Genomic DNA, 21,094 nt, shown 5'->3' with positions numbered 1-21,094 from the left:
TTCCATTTTCTGATGATTGCTCCCACAGTTGATTTTTTCACACCAAGCTGCTTGCCTATTGTAGATTCACTCTTCCCAGTCTGGTGCAGGTCTACAATACTTTTCCTGGTGTCCTTCGAAAGCTCTTTGGTCTTGGCCATGGCGGAGTTTGGAGTCTGACTGTTTGAGGCTGTGGACAGGTGTCTTTTATACAGATGATGAGTTCAAACAGGTGCCATTCATACAGGTAACGAGTGGGGGACAGAAAAGCTTCTTACAGAAGACGTTACAGGTCTGTGAGAGCCAGAGATTTTCCTTGTTTGAGGTGACCAAATACTTATTTTCCACCCTAATTTACGAATAAATTCTTTACAAATCCTACCATGTGAATTCATGGATTTTTTTTTCACATTCTGTCTCTCACAGTTGAAGTGTACCTCTGGTGCAAATTACTGACCTCTGTCATCATTTTAAGTGGGGGAACTTGCACAATCGGTGGCTGACTAAATACTTTTTTTGCCCCACTGTATTTCACTGTATAAATGAAGTGTTTCTTAAATCTTTGTTGTCCAGATATTAAATATATATATTATAATATAGATATTAAAGTGTCATTTTTTCAAACGATAACCAAGGAGAGATAGCAGCAGCAACAATGTGGCAAAGACTATTAAATAATTATACAGACCATTATAATTACAATTACATCCAGCCCTGAACTCCTCATAGATTACAAAAATATTCCTTTTCATATGACTGACTCAAGCTACGGTGCTTGACAGCTGGAATGACGTGTGTTTGCCAATATTCAGTGTCTGCTTTTGATCAGACATAGCACTGTAGATTATGGCAAAACATCTCCACTTTGGTTTTTGCTGTCCAAAGGATACTGCTCCAGAAATCTTCTGGCTTGTTCAGATGAACTTTTAAAAAAAAAAACCTAAGCTATGCAAACATGTTCTTTTTAGAGAGCAACCTTCCAAATAAGCCATATTTGTTCAGTTTGGTTTTTTTTTTCAAATAGTACTGTCAGTAAACTCTGGGTCTCCATAGCATTGTGATAACACGTACCTTAATACTCAAGACTGCTACTTTTATAGAGATGGTAACAGTTGATAATCATGATCAGTGAGTGAATCAAGTGGATTTAATTAGCAGCATTTGGGGCACTTGGAGTAATTTGTGGATTGTCATGTAAATTCTCTGCTGGTCAGTAAACATTGTCGAAACTGTGTAAATAAACTTAAACACTTGTGTGCCAGGTGAACATATGAGGGGTTTCATAGTGGCAGTGTGCTGAACTGTGACTGACCTTGGGGGAGCAGATGGGACTGGCAGATGGGGAGCGAATGGCACCTTTGTTGATAAGGTCACGTCGTGGTGGGACAGGTGGGAGGCTGAGGTGCTGGACACATTGGCTGGAGTTTCCCCCATGGGCTTTTCTGTGTTGGCTGATAGGTGAAGAACTGGGCGACACCATTGGCGATTTCTGATGCTCGCCACATTGCTAAGGGAAAAGGTAAATAAACTTTTAAAAAAAAAATCTTAGTCGTTTATTACCAGTTCTATCCTGATTAGAGACTGCTAGAATCCACATTCTTTATAGGGGATAGATGGAAGCAAATCTACACCACTTTAAAATGTGGTAAAATGTTATTTCCCGTTTTGATTACCCGAGATTATGCTCTCGCCACTGCTCCAGAAGTGATGTATCATAGCCAACATAATGAGAAGGTTAGATATAACCTAGAGCTCAGTATTCAATTTTCAATAGTACTGTACTATCTATCATCAGCTGTCATGGGGCAAAAGGCAGAGTACAACCTGGACAGACTGCCAGTCTGTCACAGGGTTAACACATAGAGACAGATAAACATTAACACTCATGTTCACACATGCTTGGCCAATGCTCTTTTTTGGACTGTGGAAGTAAGCCTTGGAATCTGCAGTTGTTTAGAAATGGCTCAAATGGCTCCACCATCCTAACTTCTGTAAATTTTATAAGTCTCCGTCTTAGCGTTACTACCAATTGTAGTCAATGGTTATGACTAACAACCATAAGAAGATGTCATCAGATGGTGTCAAACCATCAGCAGTTTTTTTAACCATGAACCACAATGCTTTTAGCTTGGCTGGTCAACAATGACAGCCAGTCACTGCTCATCTTCTCCTGGTCCCCAGCTACCCTGTTCTTTGATTTCTCCAGTGCTTTTAACACCATTCAGCCACGACTTCTGAGGGACAAGCTGGAGCTATCAGGAGTGGACCACCACGTGTCCCAGTGGATACTGGACTACCTCACAGGACGCCCACGATATGTGAGGGCACAGGGCTGTGTCTCTGATATGCTGGTCTGCAGTACGGGGGCCCCACAGGGAACTATGCTGGCACCATTCCTCTTCACCCTCTACACTGCAGACTTCTACATCAACTCCCCACGCTGCCACCTACAGAAGTTGTCTGACGACTCTGCCATAGTCGGCCTCATCACAGGTGAGGATGACTCAGGCTACGTCCACACATCCTGAATAGATTTGAAAAGGTGAAAAGGTCTGAAAACGCTCTGCGTCCACACTTTCAGTCGTTTTCACAGAGATGTGCGTCCACATTGAAACGGCCGAAAACGCTTACGTTCAAGCATTGCACGTGCGTGAAACACTAAGATTCGGCCTGCCTCATTTCTGTCTGCCCTTTATTTACTTTCCGGCTCTTTGAAACGTCACGGCAAACTGTCGAGGAAAAGCACCAGGTTTTTTAAATGGACTAACAATGAGGTGGAGTTGTTGCTACGAGTAACACAAAATTACAAAGTTGCAAAAGCGAGTGAGAATTAAAGAATTTGAAGAAAAGCTATCTGAAGCATGTACAAACTGATATTTTGTACATGGGCGACCGTGGCTCAGGGGGTTGGGAAGCGTATCTGTAACCGGAAGGTCGCCGGTTCGATCCCGGGGCTCTCTGTCCTGGTCGTTGTGTCCTTGGGCAAGACACTTTACCCTACTGGTGTTGGCCAGAGGGGCCGATGGCGCGATATGGCAGCCTCGCTTCTGTCAGTCTGCCCCAGGGCAGCTGTGGCTACAACCGTAGCTTGCCTCCACCAGTGTGTGAATGTGAGAGTGAATGAATAGTGGCATTGTAAAGCGCTTTGGGTGCCTTGAAAAGCGCTATATAAATCCAATCCATTATTAATCTTTAATAGGGCTGTCAAAATTGAGAGCAAACAAAACAACTGCTGTATAATGCCCTCCGCTATCTTTGTTTAATTGGTCACATGACTGCATCATAAAACTAACATGTGTCATCATTTTCAAAAGTCTCCGTTTTCACTGTCCACACTGCGATGTGAAAGCACCGTCTTTAAATGTATTTGTTTTTGAGAGCGTTTTCAATATGATGTGTTTTCCTTCGGGGAAAACACAGTCTCAGTGTAGACAGGAGGCCAAAACAGAGAGAAAACCATGCGTTTTCAAAAGTAAACGCATTAGTGTGGACGTAGCCTCAGAGTACAGACAGTGGACTCTGGACTTGTGGACTGGTGTCAGCAGAACCACCTGCTGATCAACACTGGGAAAACCAAGGAGTTAGTGGTGGACTTCCGGGGAGACAGACCCACCACACTGACACAGGTGAACATCCAGGGAGTGGACATTGAGATAATGGACTCTTATAGGTACCGGGGTGTTCACCTGAATAATAAACTGGACTGGAGCCACAACACTAATGCTCTTTACAGGGAGGGTCAGAGCAGACTCTACCTACTGAAGCGGCTGAGGTCATTTGGAGTCTAGGGAGTGCTTCTAAAGACATTCTATGACTCTGTGGTGGAATCCATCATTTTTTACCGTGTTGTATGTTGGAGCAGCAGTTTATCGACAGCTAAGAGGAAGAGGTTGGATAAACTTATCAGGAAGGACAGCTCTGGGATGCACCCTGGATCCAGTGCAGGTGGTGGGAGACAGAAGGACTCTTGCCAAAATAACTTCTCTGATGGACAAAGTCTCCCACCCCATGCATGTAAATGTTGCTGAACTGCAGAGCTCCATCAGTGACAGACTGTTGCATCCTAGATGCATGAAGGAGCGTTTCTGCAGGTCCTTCCTCCCTGCAGCTGTCAGACTGTACAATCAAAACTGCTCCCAACAAACATAGATGTTTACTAGGGGTGCAACGATACTCGTATCGATATTGAACCGTTCGATACAATGCTTTCGGTTCGGTACGCATATGTATCGAACAATACAAAATTTTTAATTTATTTTATCAACTTTCCTTCTGACGATGCTGTCTGTGTTGAGCGCTCAGTGGATCTGCGCTCGACAGTGCAGCCTAGGCGGAGTAGTCGAACGCAGATTCACTGAGCGCAGGGCAAGCTAGCAAGACAGAAGTTAAGCTCTCCTTGCAACATGGCAAATTGAACCTCCCCCACCCTCATTCAGATGTGGCGTTTGGAACTATTTTGGTTTTCATGTGACGTATGACCCTGAAGGTAAGCGCGTCATGGACAAAAGTAAAACAGTATGTTGGATGTGCCACGTAATGCTCAATTACATTGGAGGGAACTAGTGCGTTAGCGCAGTTAGCTCGTTAACGTGTTGGCCGTCCAGCCCCACGCACGGGGCGATCCGCGGTAGCTCGTTAACGGAGACTTGCGTGTTGTGGCGTTAACGTCATTTCAGATTAACGCTGACAGCACTAGTGGGAACACAATGAATGTGACTGCACATTTACGCCGACATCATCCTAGTGCAAAGACAAGTGGAAGCAGACAAAAACAACAAGCAGCATGCTACAAACTTTATCCGAGTCATTTAGACAGCCGTTAGCACATGATTCTCCTTATGGGGACCTGATATGTTTAATATGCTGCTGAGAATATAGCCCAGAAGAAGCGTATAGTATAGCTTTTATTTTGGAAAGAGCCATTTCTCTGTAATAAACTCTCTTTTCCAAAGATGAGGGATTTCTCCATCAGATAGATTTATTTTTTTAATTACTTTGTTGTTTCAGCAACATTAAATTTAAAAACTGTACTTTTGAGTTAAAATATATATTTATGATTTTAATAAGTTACAAATTAAAAAGGCATGAACATTTTTTTTTGTATCGAAAAAATATCGAACCGTGACACCAAAGTATCGAACCGAACCGAACCGTGAATTTTGTGTATCGTTGGACCCCTAATGTTTATGTAACCCACATATAATTGTACGAAGAGTGACGTGACTGGATTTTCCCCCTATGAATTGATGTTTGGGAGACAACCAAGACTGCCACCCTGCAGATGCCCAGGGACGGGCATACCATCAAGAGGGGAGGGTGTAACCCACATACAATGAGGGTACCACTTTAAGGACTGATATGAGGAGAGATGGACAGCCTGCCCAACCAATCGAAATGCACAGGTCCCAGTATGTTTTGACCAATGGGAGAGCAGTCTGCCGCTGTATGTCCCACCTACGTGCTCTGTGTTTGCTGCTATGTGTGGAGGTAGTCGCGCGCTGGCAGGAGAAAAGAGAGACTGAAGCTTTTGAGCTGGAAAAAAGTATTAGATATAAGTTGCAACCAACTGTGTTGCACATAAGTTCACTGGTTATCAGCTACCTTTCATGTTAAAAGTAGCCACAGTGAGTAAATAGGCAAATGCTGCATTTTTCTGGTGACTTTAGAAAGTACCGCGTGGAGCTAAACTGTTAGCCTTTGTTAGCTCTGGTTGCTATCAACTGCCTGGAAGTTCATCTCAATCTGCTTCCAGAAGTAAGGTAACACTTGAAGCGCAACTTATGTTTATTTTTCCTTCATGTCGTATTACGGTTATTAAAGAGAAAACATGTCCTGTTACGTTATTTAGAGCCCTGCATTTTCCGACCGAGAGACACTATGCCATTGTCTTCGGCCGTGATGCGCTGAGATCGGTGAGCACATGTTGTATGTCTCAGTTAGTTCACGTCTGTTTCACATTTTATTGTTGAGAAACTGAATTAATCTCAATTGTTTGATTAATAATTGTCGCATATGCGACATATATGCATATGCACTGACTTTACTTGGTTTAATGCATAGTTTGTGTAAGAGAAATGTTTTATTTTTGCAAATTTGAGTATTTTTATTGCAAATTTATGTTGAATGTGATTTAAACAAAATCCTAAGTTGTGAATTATAGCTAGAACAGCATAATTAATATTTGAATTGCTCTTCTGACCCTGTCCGTTGACAGGTCAGGGTTTTTTTGTATGCTGAATTGTTCCTGAGGTGGATTCCTCCGGTGAAATAGATGGCAAGCCTTCCCACCTGGACTTAGAGAGACTGAGATTCGCTTCTTTTCCACTTGATGATCTGCTGCACCTTGCGGTGTGGTAGGACTGTATCACTCACACTTTCACGCACAGCTGGTTATACATAAGACCACTGACTGACATTCTCTCATCCCTATTTTCTTTCACACCCTGGGAATTTTTTGGACTTTACCCCTTGGACATTTTTTATTTGGGACTTTAAATAATGAGCTGTTGTGTAGAACATTCTCCACATGTGAAAAGAGTGTGAGATTTTCATTTGAATGTACATTGGATTTGTGTAATCTGTTCTATAAGAGTTAAGGAGTCAGGTTACTAGGGTGCACCCGAGCATTGAAACCCGAACATTGAAAACCAAAAATAACACTTGGCCAAGTCATTGCTTTAGTAGTTTGTGTTTTACTTTTCTTTTAATTTTTGTAAGTTTCCTTTCTACCATTGTAAAGTGTCTTTAACCTGTGCTTGTCAACCTTATGGTTTATGTCACTAAAGTTGGCCGGTTCTTTTGAGTTACATTCTTGTCTCTGTGTCTCATTTGAACACACCCCTGTGCTCCTATAGTCGAGCCTATTGGTCCATTGATATATTCTTTTCAACAATTCCCCTTACTGTGTTACATTTACATTGCACATTACTTTTCTCAGTTTATATATACACAAGTTACATGTCTACTTTTTAATGCACAGGTACAATACGCAATCTACACTTTTCTAATTATTCTAAATATTCTTAACTATTTAATAATAATAATAATGGATTGGATTTATATAGCGCTTTTCAAGGCACCCAAAGCGCTTTACAATACCACTATTCATTCACTCACTGGTGGAGGCAAGCTACAGTTGTAGCCACAGCTGCAGAAGCGAGGCTGCCATATCGCGCCATCAGCCCCTCTGGCCAACACCAGTAGGCAAGTAGGGTAAAGTGTCTTGCCCAAGGACACAACGACCAGGACAGAGAGCCCAGGGATCGAACCAGCGACCTTCCGGTTACAGATGCGATTCCCAACCCCCTGAGCCACAGTCGCCCAATAAGCATTTAAACATCTTTCAGTATCCTGCACTGTTTGCACACTACAACCTGGGTTTGCCACTTATCTATACTTTAATTTTAATAACTGTACAGTACTCTGCTTTGGTAACTATTGTCCATGATGTAAATATGTAAAAACTGTGTTTCTGTTCTGTGTCCTGTTCTGTTTGTATATGTGTGTTTTTGCTGCTGATACAACCACATTTCCCCTTGTAGGACAATTAAAGGATTATTCTAGTCTTCTATCCTATTCTATACTTTTGACCCTGTGTAAATTAGAGAGAATCCTAATACCTAATACCCTTTTCTGTATTATGAGTCCAGTCCAGTTTATTGTTCAAATAAACACCAAAATACCTGTAGCTATCCACAGCCTCAATGTAGATACCTTGAAAACTCCACCCTTTTCCGGCTGAGAACCATGGCTTTAGATTTGGAGGTGCTGATCCTCATTCCCGCCGCTTCAGATTCGGCTGCGAAGCATTCCATTGCGAGCTGGAGGCCAGCACCAGATGAAGTCAACAGAACCACATCATCCGCAAAAAGCAGAGATGAGATTCTGACACCACCTAAGTGAAAGCCTTCTGCCACTTGGCTGCGCCTAAAAATTATGTCCATAAAAATTATGAACAGAATCGGTGACAAAGGGCAGCCCTGGCGGAGCCCAACACCCATTCGGGAATGAGTCCGACTATGTGGACCAAGCTCTTGCTACAGTTGTATAGGGACACCCCATACTCCCGCAGCACCTCAAACAGCACACCAAGGGACACGGTCAAATGGACCAAATAGCATATGGATCAATAGGGGCTCTATGTCCATGTCGCTCTTGGGCGTCACTCCCACAGGCCTTAATTCTGAGACTCTCCACCATCTAAGAACTGAAGACGCTTCTCAGATGAAATATCTTCAAGCAACTTAAAGAAGTCCAGACATTTTTCTTTCCAAGTTCCTTAGACATATAATATATAACTGTATATAATTTCTTGAGCAGTGTATTTAAGTCTGTATTAATACTTTTGATCCTGTGTAGATTACCTTCCTGATGTTGGCCAGTCCATTCATGACAAGACAGTCTTCTCGGTCTTCCTCATCATCCAGGTCCAGCAAGGGGGAGCTGTGTTGGTCCAGGAAGAAGCACTTGGAGCCCTCATTTCGTGGGTCAAAGGGATCCACAATAATGGGCTCTGTGCCTTTGATCTCACAGCGACAGAAAGGGCATCCTTGGCCATCTGATTCCTGAATAGATATAACAGGCTAGTCATACACAAACATACAAAAACACAGGTGGTGACATTTTAACCAAAAAATATAACTAAATGCCACATGTTGTTTCAGTAACATCATGAAATTATTGTGCATTCATTGTAAAAGACCCTGTCAAAAACATAAAAAAATAGCAGTATTTCGAGCATCTATCTGACAAAGACAGAACAAAGCTATGCTTTTGGTAGCCATATAGTTGGGAACGTGACTGTGGACTTGTGGGAACTGATGTCCGTTAATTAAAAGCTTTACCTTTATGACACACATTTAAACTTTATTTTTGAGTGATTGTTTCATTCATAAGTCAACATTTCAGTAGCACACTGGGAGAATTCTGAGTCAAATGATTATTGTCTGTGGGCTTATTACCACACTACTATATCACTATTACCATTATCACAGAAAAAAAAATGCAGGCCGGTTGCATACATTACTTATTGTTTTCTTTGAATAAATAAACCTGCAGATTTTTATCATCCTTAGCTCTTGGACAACTCTTCTAATAATTCTTTTCACTCCTCTGTCTTTCAGGGAGCACCTACTTGTGGCCAGTTTATGGTAAATGAGTGATCAGTTCTGCAACCAGTGCTATCAGTTTGTTTTGCAACAATAAGGTTACAAAGGTGTTGAGAGAACTCACTGGTTTTACCAGTCATGAGATGTTTGTTGTGTGACACCTTGGTAATGACAGACCTTAATAGGCCACCAGCTGGAACTGAACCAGCTCATTTTAATTTGAATTAAGTGGCAGGATTGCTTGGAAATTACTGATAGATTTCAGCTGGTGTCACTGCTTTCCATGCCTTTTACACCTCCCTTTCTTTATGTGTTCAATACTTCTTCCGTGTATAATTTCTCTATTACACATAACTTTTTTCATGGACATCTATGGTTTGATTTCTTTGCATCTGTAGGTTGGATGGGTTGCTACTGACATTTGGTGAGAATGTCACGTCAATACTGCCTTCAAAAATATATTTACTTTGAAACTTGGTGAAATGTTCAACACTTATTTTATTCAACGTTAATCTTTTTCTTTTATTTATTTACTTGTTTTCTTTTATTATTCTTATTATTATCTCTGTGGTTATACACTGCTGAAGGTGACAGGGATAGTAAAGAGAAGGAGTAGATAAAAAAAAAGGGAAAAACTGCAAGACTTAAACAAATAGCTCCCTGTGTCCACCCCAACATCCCTAGAGAAGCTGATGATAACCACATCTTGCATGTGAGCTCTCGTCAATTTTTAGTTTGGAAGGACCAGCATGTCTTATTGATGGAGACATGCGGGCACACACTCCCTTTGTGACTCTAATCTATTGTGGGTGTTTTAACATTCCTGGATAAAGTTCTTTCTTTTTCTACAACTAAGGTTTATTTGGCAACTATATCTGCTTTTGATATTGGATATGATGAGGTGACTTAAGGTGTACCTTAAGTACGCTGTACTGGTGTAGAGTCAACAACCTGTCTCTGAATGTGGACAAAACAAAAGAGTTGAATATCAACTTCATGGGAGCACAGAGAGATCACTGTGCACTTAACATCAATGGATCCTCTGTGGAGGTCGTCAAGAGCACAAAATTCCTTGGTGGTCACCTGGTGGAAAACCTCTCCTGGTCCCTCAACACCAGCTTCATAGTTAAGAAGGCCCAACAGCATCTTTACTTCCTGCGGAAGCTGAGAAAAGCCCATCTCCCATCACCCATTCTCACCTTTTACAGAGGGACTATTGAGAGCATCCTGAGCAGCTGCATCACTATCTGGTATGGTAGCTGCACCGTATTGGATTGCAATATCCTACATTGGCTAGTGAGAACAGCTGAGAAGATCACTGGAGCCTTTCTTCCCTCCATTACAAACACGTATCGCACCCACTGCATCCGCAAAGCTGCAGAGGAACCCACAAACCCCTCACACACACTCTTCACACTGCTGCCTTCTGGCAAGAGGTACCAGAGCATTCGGGCCCTCACTGCCAGACTGTGAAACAGTTTCTTCCTCCAAGCCATCAGACTCCTGAACACTCAGTAACTGGACCTTAATACATGTCACTACCTCAAGCATTTAACTGCACAATCTCATATACACAAACACACACACGCACACCTTCATACATCAAGCTACCTTTTGTACAATGCTCAGTCTTTTGCACAACCCACTGTCATTGTTGCACTTTTCTATTGCACTGTTGTGTCTGCACTGTCTTGTGTCTGCATTATTCTGTTCTGTCTGGTGTTGCACTGTTTTTTTGTTTGGTTTTTGGCAATTTTTGCACACTTGCAATTTATATAGTTCTGTGTTGATTGTCTGTATATGTCATATGTAGCACCATGGTCTTGGGGGAACGTTGTCTGGTTTCACTGTGTACTGTACCACTGCACATGGTTGAAATGACAATAAAGCCACTCGACTTGACTTGAGTACTGCTTCTCACTTTAGGGTCTGCAAAGTGAGTGGGTAGGCTTCATGCATTTTTTTGTGCATCCTTCTTACACACAGTTCTCTTCTGACAGCCTTAGGGTCGTATTACGTCCAAATATGTTAGGGTACCTGGATCGTTGTGTTTTTTTTTTTTTCTTTGACTCTTGTTTATTCGTTGTTGTTTTCTCTGTGTGACTTTTTTCCTAGTTGACTTATCTGTATTTCTAGTTCAGGTTGTCTGGTTAGTTATTAGTTCCCTTGTCATGTCCTGGTCTCGTCTCTGTCCTGTTAGCCTTGGTCTTGCCTTTGTGTGTCCACCCCTGTTAGGTCAGTCTTGTCTTCATGTTTGTCTGCCTGTTTCCCTAGACATGTGTTCTTGTGTCCCTCTCGTCCCTTGTTCTTTCGCCCTCTCTCATCCCTTGCTCTCTCATCCTCACTGTCTTGCCTCCTTCCCCTGGGTTTCATCTGTCTGTGTCCAATTGTATGTGTTTCTTGTACTACCTCCTTTAGATTGACAGACAGATTACGCTCAGCTGTGTTCCCTCCTGTGAGTTGTTCCCTCGTTTGCCCTTGTCGCGATCGCCCTCATTCCCCACTGTGTTCTGCCTGTTAGTTAAGTTCCTGAACAGTTTTTGCAGTCCAGCAATAAAGCTGCCACTTGAGTTTGGTCTACATTTTGGGTTCTTCAAACCTGCGTGCCTCACACAGTGAATGACAGAATGCTGAGTTTTCCTAAAATTATTCCTGTGGCTTATAGCACTATATAGAATTTGAGCTTGTGAGCTCTTGCCTTTCTCTTTTCGCATTTGAGGAAAAAAGGAGGCTGGATTCTCTCTGTCTAAGTCCAGTTGCTTGTCTGCTTCGCTAACCTGGGGCCCGTTCTTCGTACCTCGCTAAGTAAGTTAGCTGGATTAGATTGTTGACGATTTCGCGTGATCTTGGATCGTTCGGTTCCCCGAAGCTCATCCGGGACTTGCTGTCATAGCAACAGAGCCGTAAGCGTAAACCTGCTCGGGAGCAGGTTTACTTTATGTAAACAGGATTAGATCGCGGCCACGCAGGTATGTCCGCTTCATTTATACGAAAGCAACAGCGATATTCCACCACTGTTTCACCATAAATAAATAACATCAATGTAACTAAAGATAATGCAGCACTTGATCCTTTTATTGATGTCACACAGATACATACAGGTCATTTCCTAAAAAAGGGAAATGTACTATTAATCATTCTATTACATGTATGTGATTATTACAGATGTAATTCATATTTCAGAGTAGTAATTGTAAATTACTTCGTGTAATCAAGATGGGAGACGTCTGTGAAGGTTCTCAGTCATCCAGGTCATCGTAGTCAAAGGAGCTTGCAAAGAAAAGCGTCTGGACTTCTTTAAGTTACTTGAAGACGTTTCACCTCTCATCCGAGAAGCTTCTTCAGTTCTAAGGTCAAATGGTGGAGAGTCCCAGATATAAACCTAGTGGGAGTAACCCCCCACAGAGGGACAAAAGGACCCCCTGATGATCCTCTAATCGCCTGAGCCAAGGTGTGAAACTGGGTGTGGGTCCCAATCAGCCAGAGTTTCGGGTGTGTTCATTGTGAAACCTGGCCCCACCTTATCATGCGAATTCCTGAGGTCAGATGGCCCAGGATGTGAGTGGGCGTTAAGGCGTCTGGGAAGGGATCTCAAAACTGGATTATAGATGGCAGAGAGTTGGTGTCGTAAACCCCGCCTCTGTTCAAAGATGGTCGCTCACAGTGGACATAGATGCTTCTTTCACTCCTCTTTCAAACCATCTGTCCTCTCTGTCCAAAATGTGAACATTGGCATCCTCAAAGAGTGTCCTTTATCCTTAAGATGCAGATGGACTGCTGAGTCTTGTCCTGTGGAGGTGGCTCTTCTATGTTGTGCCATGCGCTTGTGAAGTGGCTGTTTGGTCTCTCCAATGTAGAGGTCTGGGCATTCCTCACTGCACTGTACAGCATACACCACATTGTTAAGTCTGTGTTTTGGCGTTTTGTCTTTCGGGTGAACCAGTTTTTGTCTGAGCGTGTTGGTGGGTCTGAAATGCACCGGGATGTCATGCTTGGAGAAAACTCTCCTGAGTTTTTCTGATACACCGGCTACATAGGGGATGACAATGTTGTTGCGTCAACAAGATGGGAGACCACGGCTATAAAAGTGAAGGTGGATTTGGGAAACCTGTCGCAGCCATGTCCTGTCCGTCTACGCGAGCCACCCATTGCGGAAGGTGCAAGATTGGTAAGGAGAGTCCTCAGAATTCAGCGTATATTGCGGGACAGACAGGATCCTTTAGCTCAGCGCGACAGTGTGCTCATTGAGAGATATCGATATTCCCGTGAGGGTATTATTTACTTAACCAACTTGTTGACGAGGGGGTGCAGGACCACCACCTGTCTTTTTTTGCTCTGCCCTTTTCTTGGTTGCTGTTATGAACAAACAAACAGAGTATTTCAGGGTCTCTTTCCAAGAGACTAAAAGCAATATAAGTGATAAATATTACCATTCTGTGGAATATTCTTATATTTCACTTTTACTTGTTCCCATGTTCTAGTGGGTCCTGTTGTGGCTCTAATGTGAAAGGGGATATAATATAACATAATATAATATAATGTAATATAATATTGGATAATATAGTGTAATATAATAAATCTACCCTACCGCCTACTGGTGTTGGCCAGAGGGGCCGATGGCGCGATATGGCAGCCTGGCTTCTGTCAGTCTGCCCCAGGGCAGCTGTGGCTACAACTGTAGCTGCCTCCACCAGTGTGTGAATGTGAGAGTGAATGAATAGTGGCATTGTAAAGCGCTTTGGGTGCCTTGAAAAGCACTATATCAATCCACTCCATTATTATTGTTATTATTAACTTACTTACGAGTTTGATTTGTCAGCAACTTCCTGCCAGCCCTCTCTCCTTGCTTTTGCAGCCTTTGCAGTGTTCCCTTGCGTTCTGATTAAACTCTGAAACTCCTGAAATCCCTCAATCAAGAGTTCTTGCTCTGCTGCCGGAAAATACCGAGAGCGCTCCTTCGACATTTTCGCCGACCAATCAGAGGGTTGCCGATCAATGTTTCTACTATCGATGCGTAGCCCCTTTTGGGGTGGCTGTAGCTCAGGTGGCAGAGCAGGTCAGTCACTAACCAGAAGGTCGGTGGTTCGATCCCAGGCTGCCTCCTGGCTGCATGCCAAATATCCTTGGGCAAGATACTAACCCTGTGTTTGCCTACTGGTGGTGGTCAGAGGGCCCGGTGGCGCCAGTGTCCGGCAGCCTCGCCTCTGTCAGTGCGCCCCAGGGCAGCTGTGGCTACAATGTAGCTTGCCGTCACCAGTGTGTGAATGTGTGTGTGAATGGGTGAATGACTGAATGTAGTGTAAAGCGCTTTGGGGTCCTTAGGGACTGAGTAAAGCGCTATACAAATGCAGGCCATTTACCATTTACCACACCCAGTGATCTCACATTACTTCATCCAGCTGTACTAATCGTCAACAGCAGGTGTGTTCGGAGAACCGGATTAGCGAGCTCAACGTTAGCGCGATGATTTGGTCTTGGATGTGTCATTTGATCTTGGATGTAGTAAGCGACGTACGAAGAACGGGCCCCAAGTCAGAGCTTTGTCTAAACAGAGGTTAACTCGCCGGATTATGGACGTTTTCCTTGGCATATGGCACTAAGGGTCTCTCTTTTCCTCAGGGCGTGAGAACACATTCCACCGGAGGAATGGGAACCTGAAGGGCCCTTTTTAAAGAAAACTTGCAATCAGCGTTACACGGACAGCTTATACACTAACTGGGTAGTGGTGTTCTTAGCAAGGTGAAGAGCGGAAGAACTGAGAGATGACTGTGATGACAGGGGTGTATGTGTGCAGGCAGGTGACCAAAATGAGTGCAGGTAGACATATTATCACAGGTCTTTTGCCTTAGAGCAGTAAATAGATTTTTTATCAGACATTTTATCAGTATCATGGAGTCTTTTCACTTTACCTAGCATGCATCAGCACACACACTGGACCTTGTATGTGTTAAATATTGATTCTGTTTCTTCTGTGGACATTTTGTGGTGTACTTGGAAAACTACACCAGACGGCAGAATATACGCATTGTGGGGATACCAGAGAAGGCGGAGGGCCCACGACCAACGAAATTCATCACCAAACTACTCTTTGATGTGCTTGGGGAGAACAACTTCGAGAGGCCGCCATCGGTGGCTAGAGCCACGTCCGTTCATTGTCAGACTCCACCACTTCCAAACCACAGAGCTGATCCTACGCCTCGCCAGACAGAAGGGCCCGCTCCTATTCAATGGATCAAGATTCCACATATTTCCTGACTATAGCCCAGAAGTCAACAAAAGACAAAAGTCTTCTCCAAGTCCAAAAGGAAGCTCCACAGTGCAAAGGTCAAGTTTGGTCTCTTCTACCCAGCCACTCTGCAGTTCACACACAACGGGAAATGCATGAGATTTACCGACCCTGCAGAGGCGCTGACCTACGTTAATAATTAATATCACTGTTGATAACGAACGCCCCGCATCGCACCCTGCAGAGACTGGTGACTGAGGTAAGGTAACGATTGGGTTAATAACATTGAAAATCATTTCACAGAAGGTGGCATCATTAGACATGGCTACTCTGTCATATTTTGAATATTTCTTTACTCTCATTGTGTTCTATTATCATTGGTCATAGTGGCAATGAACGTTTTATATTTGATGGTGTAAATACACACCACACATAATGCCACTCATGAGCACCTTCCTTTTCTTCATTACTGATGTTATTGCCCTTTTTTTCTTTTCTCTTTTCTCTTTTTCAAATTATGAAAGGGCGTTACAGTTTGTTTAATACCCTGTTGGAGAGGTTCATTAATGGTTCAAACATGTATCCTTTATTGCGGGCAGCATGCAAATGCAGGTTTGCAAAAGTTTCAAGTTTTTTTGGGGTGGTAGCCTTTTTAAGGCCTGTTTATGTGTTATGTGTTGTTTTGGTGTGGCATTTGCTCTGTATTCACTGTGTGCACCTACTGTGATTTTTTTATCGTTTAAATTGGGCAAACATCTATATTTTTGAATTACATAGTTCTGACAAAGAGTAGATTGGACCCTGACCCAGATAATGCTGACGTAAAAATTATAAGTTGGAATGTGAAGGGTATGAACCAGGCAATCAAGAGAAAAAGGGTCATTTCTCATTTACAACATCTTGGGGTTGGTATTGCCTTCCTACAGGAAACCCACCTCTGGAATTGTGATCAGTCTAAAATTCGCAAAGAATGGGTGGGCCAAATGTTTCATTCACAATTTAATTGTAAAGGCTGAGGAGTGGCTATACTCATCCACAGAAAAATTCCTTTCATCGTATCAGATACTATCTTGGACCCTAATGGCAGATATGTGATGGTTGTGGGAGAGCTGTCTCAACTTTCCCTAGTATTGGTCAATATTTATGGTCCAAACTTTGACGATGAGAACTTTTATAAAAAGATGCTAAGCTCTATTCCCAATTTGGATAGTTATCATTTGATTATGTCTGGGGATTACAAACTGGTAATGGATTCTGTTTGGGATCGCTCTTCCCAATCTTTACTAAGACTGTCTAAATCTGTGCAAACAATTCAGTCATTCGTAGAGGCACATAAACTTGTAGACCCTTGGAGATTTAAATATCCCACTAAAAGGGAGTATTCGTTTTACTCTAATGTGCACAAGTCATTTTCTAGGATAGATTTTTTTCTGGTTGACCCCTACTTACTGAGTGCTATTACAGACTGTAAATATGATGGTCATTTCTGATCATGCCTCGGTTAGTATTAAGGTAACTCTTCCGACTCAGAGGACAAAGTGGACATGGCAACTGGACCCACTCCTACTCGCTGATTCAGATCATCAAGCTATTAACAACTATTTTAGAGAGTTTTATGCTAAATTATATTCCTCAGATTCAGCACCAGCTCAAAATAAGTTTGACGCTTTTTTTTCTAATCTGAAGTTCATTACAGAACAAATAGATTTTTTTCTACAGGTAAATAGGACGGATGGCATCTCAGCTTCGACCCTCTGGGAGACGCTTAAAGCGTATCTCAGGGGACAGATTGTCTCTCATTCTGCTTATATGAGGAAGAAGAAGTATAAGAAGTTTGAGGAATTATCCTCAGAAATCAAGACCCTGGACGGACTCATATCTGGTTCTCCGACCCCTGATTTGATTAAGAGGAGAGTGGTCTTACAAGCTGAAATTGATCTATTAACTACCGCCCAAGCAGAGAAGCTCATTTTAAAATCCCGTAGTAGATTGTACGAAGAGGGAGATAAACCATCCAAATTATTAGCTAGCCAGCTCCACCAAAAAGCAGCATCCCGTGTTATTTCACAACTTATCTTATCAGATGGCTCATCAACTGAGGATCATCAAGCTATTAACAACTATTTTAGAGAGTTTTATGCTAAATTATATTCCTCAGATTCAGCACCAGCTCAAAATAAGTTTGACGCTTTTTTTTCTAATCTGAATATTCCTATAATTGTCTCTGACTCGAAAGAACAATTGGAACAAAGTCTGACACTGAAAGAAATTAAAAATGCAATAATGTCCCTTCAGAGTGGAAAAGCCCCTGGTCCGGACGGGTTTCCAACTGATTTTTATAAGAAATTTATGGACAAACTTGCCCTTCTTCTTCTCTTGGTTTGCACGGAAGCAATAGAGAATAACATTCTTCCGCCTACGCTTCAGCAGGCATCTATTACACTCTTATTAAAGAAGAATAAGGACCCCCGAGATTGCACATCCTATATACCAATCAGCTTAACAAACTGTGATGGCAAAGTGGTCTCAAAAGCCATTGCACTCCGACTTGAGAAAATTCTTCAGGGGACCAGATTGGGTTTGTCCAGGGTAGACAATCCTATTTTAACCTGAGGCGATTGTTTAATATCATCTATATTGAGGCTGATACTCCATCCCCAGAAGCCGAAATATCGATTGACGCCGAAAAGGCGTTTGATCGGATTGAGTGGGATTATCTTTTTCACACACCAGTAGGCTAAGTGATTTTTAGCCAATTACAAATTGAATCTGGTAGTTGGGGGTGTTAGCTAAGATACCGTCATTAAGAAGCGGCACAACTAATGTGTCTATGTGAGCTAATTTGCGATGTGCACCGCTGGCCCGGCCATTTGTTTTTAATGCACCCTCCCAGATTAATTCACTGCATGTCGTACCCAGGGCTGGACTGGGACAAAAAATCGGCCCAGGCATTTTGACTGGAGACCACCCCACCAGGTATTATAGGAAAAACCATAAAGCCTTTGAATGAAAACAAACGCTGTTATGACAGTGATGTACACTGTCTTGTTGGTATATGTATGATTTCTATACGTTGTACATCAGATAAAAACTTTGGTTGTAAGATTCAGATAATTATTTAATAAAAGCTAGACATTTTAAATGAGAATAAGAAAGAAAAGTATTTCTTTGTGCCCCCCTTTCCCTGTTAATGCCCTACCTGGCCTCCTGGCAAAACTTTGCTAGAGCCGCCCCTGCACAGTTACCAGCTGTCAGCTACTTAGAAAAGGATCCTGGTGTTATTTGTCTCTCAGAAACAGTTCATAACTTTCCTTCAACTTATTCATGTCACCTAAAAGGTAAACCTGTCCATCACCTGTTCAGCTCTGATGATTCATCTTCATGTTTCCCTCTCACTAGATATCCAAACCGATATCATGACCTTCAGCTTTTACAGCTGTGGCTCCAGCAAGCATCAGCTGATACTAGAAATTAATATTAAATACATTCTAACAGCAGCTCATCAAGCTTAAACGCGCTGCTGTTGTTTAGCGCGACATCCGCTGGTTTCATCTTTCTGGCGCAAAGTCGGTGTGCAAATTCCCTGCTGACTCGGCCTCAGGATGTCTAGAGGCAAGAATCAAGCGCACCCAAAGGAGCGCATCAGTGATCATGTGCGCATCACGCAGAGGGAGAGTGAGAGGCGAAAGGCAGCGGCAGAGCATGGCAGTTTTAACGCAGTTTGTGTGATTCTGTGTGCGTTAATGAAACTGTAAGTTATTACTTTTGACAGGTTAACTGGTATGATAAGAGTTATAGTTGTTTGTGCATGTTAAAGCTAAAGTTATGCCCCGGTACACTGATATCACATTAGTAGATTTATTTAATTATGTAATTAATTTGCACTAAGTTAATACCAGTGGCCAGAATCTCCTCCAATGATTACATCCTGCGGTTAAAGGATTTTTCTGTTGTTTATTGTTTAGTTTAACTGTTGTTAGCTTACCACATTCTTGCCTTAGTACTAGCAACTAGGAAGATATGTGCTATTTAGCCAACTTCTGGTCTCACGGCGACCCCCTGTGGACATTGTAAAATATTGCTGTGTCAGAGTAGATGATGTGTTCTGATTGTTTCTTATTTATCTTTGACCCTGCTAATTATAGTATTACCTGTTTCTGTTTCCAGACAACCATGCTTATAGTCACCTATACTGCATCTGCCACAATTATAATTGCATATCTGGCTGTATCACAGTTGGATTTATCATGGCAAGCCCTGCTGTAACCAGTTCTTCTGTGAAGCTTCATTAAAGACGGTGAACTAAACTCCTGGACTGCTGCAGTCTTTCTGCCCGAAGACTTAGGCCAGACTAGTATACCCAGCACTTCCAGTATATATATATTCTACAGTCGGCGATAAACAAAGGAGAGACTTGCGTCACAAATACCGATCAGCTGATCATTGATCAGTTTCATGATTGAATGAGAGAAGAAAAGGCAGCTGACAGCGTAAAGATGCAGAATAACTCCAGCTTTGTGTCTGTTTTCATCCTAGCTGAAGTACGGGACAAACTGTGTTCCTTTTCAGCTCAATACGAAATGCGTGATTTTTTCTCTGAATACGGGACGATTCCGTTTTTTACGGCACGGTTGGCAACTCTACTAACTAACCGTGCCCAGGGTTGCCGACCCCTGGGCACGGTATCTCATCGGAACCTTTTCCTCTTCACAGAAGGACCAAGCAGGGGGATCCAGTGAGTCCATTACTTTTTGTTTTAGCTATACAGGCACTTGCAATAGCTCTTAGAAGCAATAATAGCATACAAGGTGCGCTGCCACTGCTGGGGTGCAGTAGCTCCATCACCCCACTAGGGGGAGGAAGCGGGTTTGTGTACTCAAGTTTCTCTAGTAAATATTAGTGATGGGATTTCCGGCTCTTTTTAGAGAACCGGCTCTTTCGGCTCGGCTCACTAAAAAGAGCCGGCTCTTCGGCTCTGAACCGGCTCTTCAGGTTGTTTTGTTGCTTTAATTACATTATTATTAACCATAATATAAAATTATGCACAAAAGGAATCACTAATGTAAAAAAAAAGTGGTTTTATTTATATATGTTTATATATAAATATATGTGGTGGACCCTGGAGACAAAGCACGTACAAACTCCAAAACACATTCCTAGAGTTAACTGAACTTCCAAAACAGAGCTACCTAGATCAGTTAAATTACACAATTGAAAGCATATGTGTATGGTTTGTGTATTTATACACAAGCACTCATACATATTCAAATAATAATAATAAAAAAAAGTCGTTGGTACTTGCTGGCTGTGTAGCCACTAGGTAACAAAAGCTAAACACTGCGCCTAGCATTCTGGAGCACTTCTGTTGTGTTTTGTACGTGTTTTGGAGTTTTTACGCGTTTTGGAGTTTTTACATGTTTTGGAGTTTTTACACGTTTTGGAGTTTGTACATGCTTCAGGGTTTGTACGTGCTTCAGAGTTCGTACGTGCTTTGTCTCTAGGGGCCACCGTAAATATACTTTTATTTATTCACTCCACATAAAATGTAATAAATAAATCATATAATACAAAAACCAACTAGTCACAGTTCAACTTTTAGCTATTTAAATTTTCAGCTTTTTCCTTTTAAAAAAATTAAAAATGAAACAACACAAAACACTGCAAACCACAACACAATTAAGTATAAATTAAAATAAGAAAACAAAAACAACATGGAACATTCTCTGTCATATGGACCTGCACGAATAAACTTTCTGAATCCTTTATCATCCGCAATCTTTCT

At 42.3% G+C, this 21,094-nt stretch overlaps 1 protein-coding gene across 7 annotated transcripts in view; it reads right to left on the bottom strand.

Moving 5' to 3' along the window:
- The window catches only part of cblb (Cbl proto-oncogene B, E3 ubiquitin protein ligase), a 168,869-nt gene that overhangs the window by 81,622 nt on the left and 66,153 nt on the right, over nt 1-21,094 (bottom strand). For all 7 annotated transcript variants that reach the window (XM_085469607.1, XM_085469608.1, XM_085469606.1 and 4 more), the window contains 2 exons: nt 8,343-8,543; nt 1,292-1,486 (listed from right to left, as the gene is read on the bottom strand). In XM_085469607.1, the coding sequence (XP_085325733.1) occupies nt 1,292-1,486; nt 8,343-8,543 (396 nt within the window). The remainder of the gene's footprint in view (nt 1-1,291; nt 1,487-8,342; nt 8,544-21,094) is intronic.

The sequence above is a fragment of the Copadichromis virginalis genome, linkage group LG10 (genome assembly GCF_057382275.1).
Source record: "Copadichromis virginalis isolate Kocher_CV1m ecotype Utaka linkage group LG10, C_Virginalis_male_GT1.1, whole genome shotgun sequence".
Lineage (NCBI taxonomy): Eukaryota > Metazoa > Chordata > Actinopteri > Cichliformes > Cichlidae > Copadichromis > Copadichromis virginalis.
This window is presented reverse-complemented; position numbering and strand designations above follow the sequence as displayed.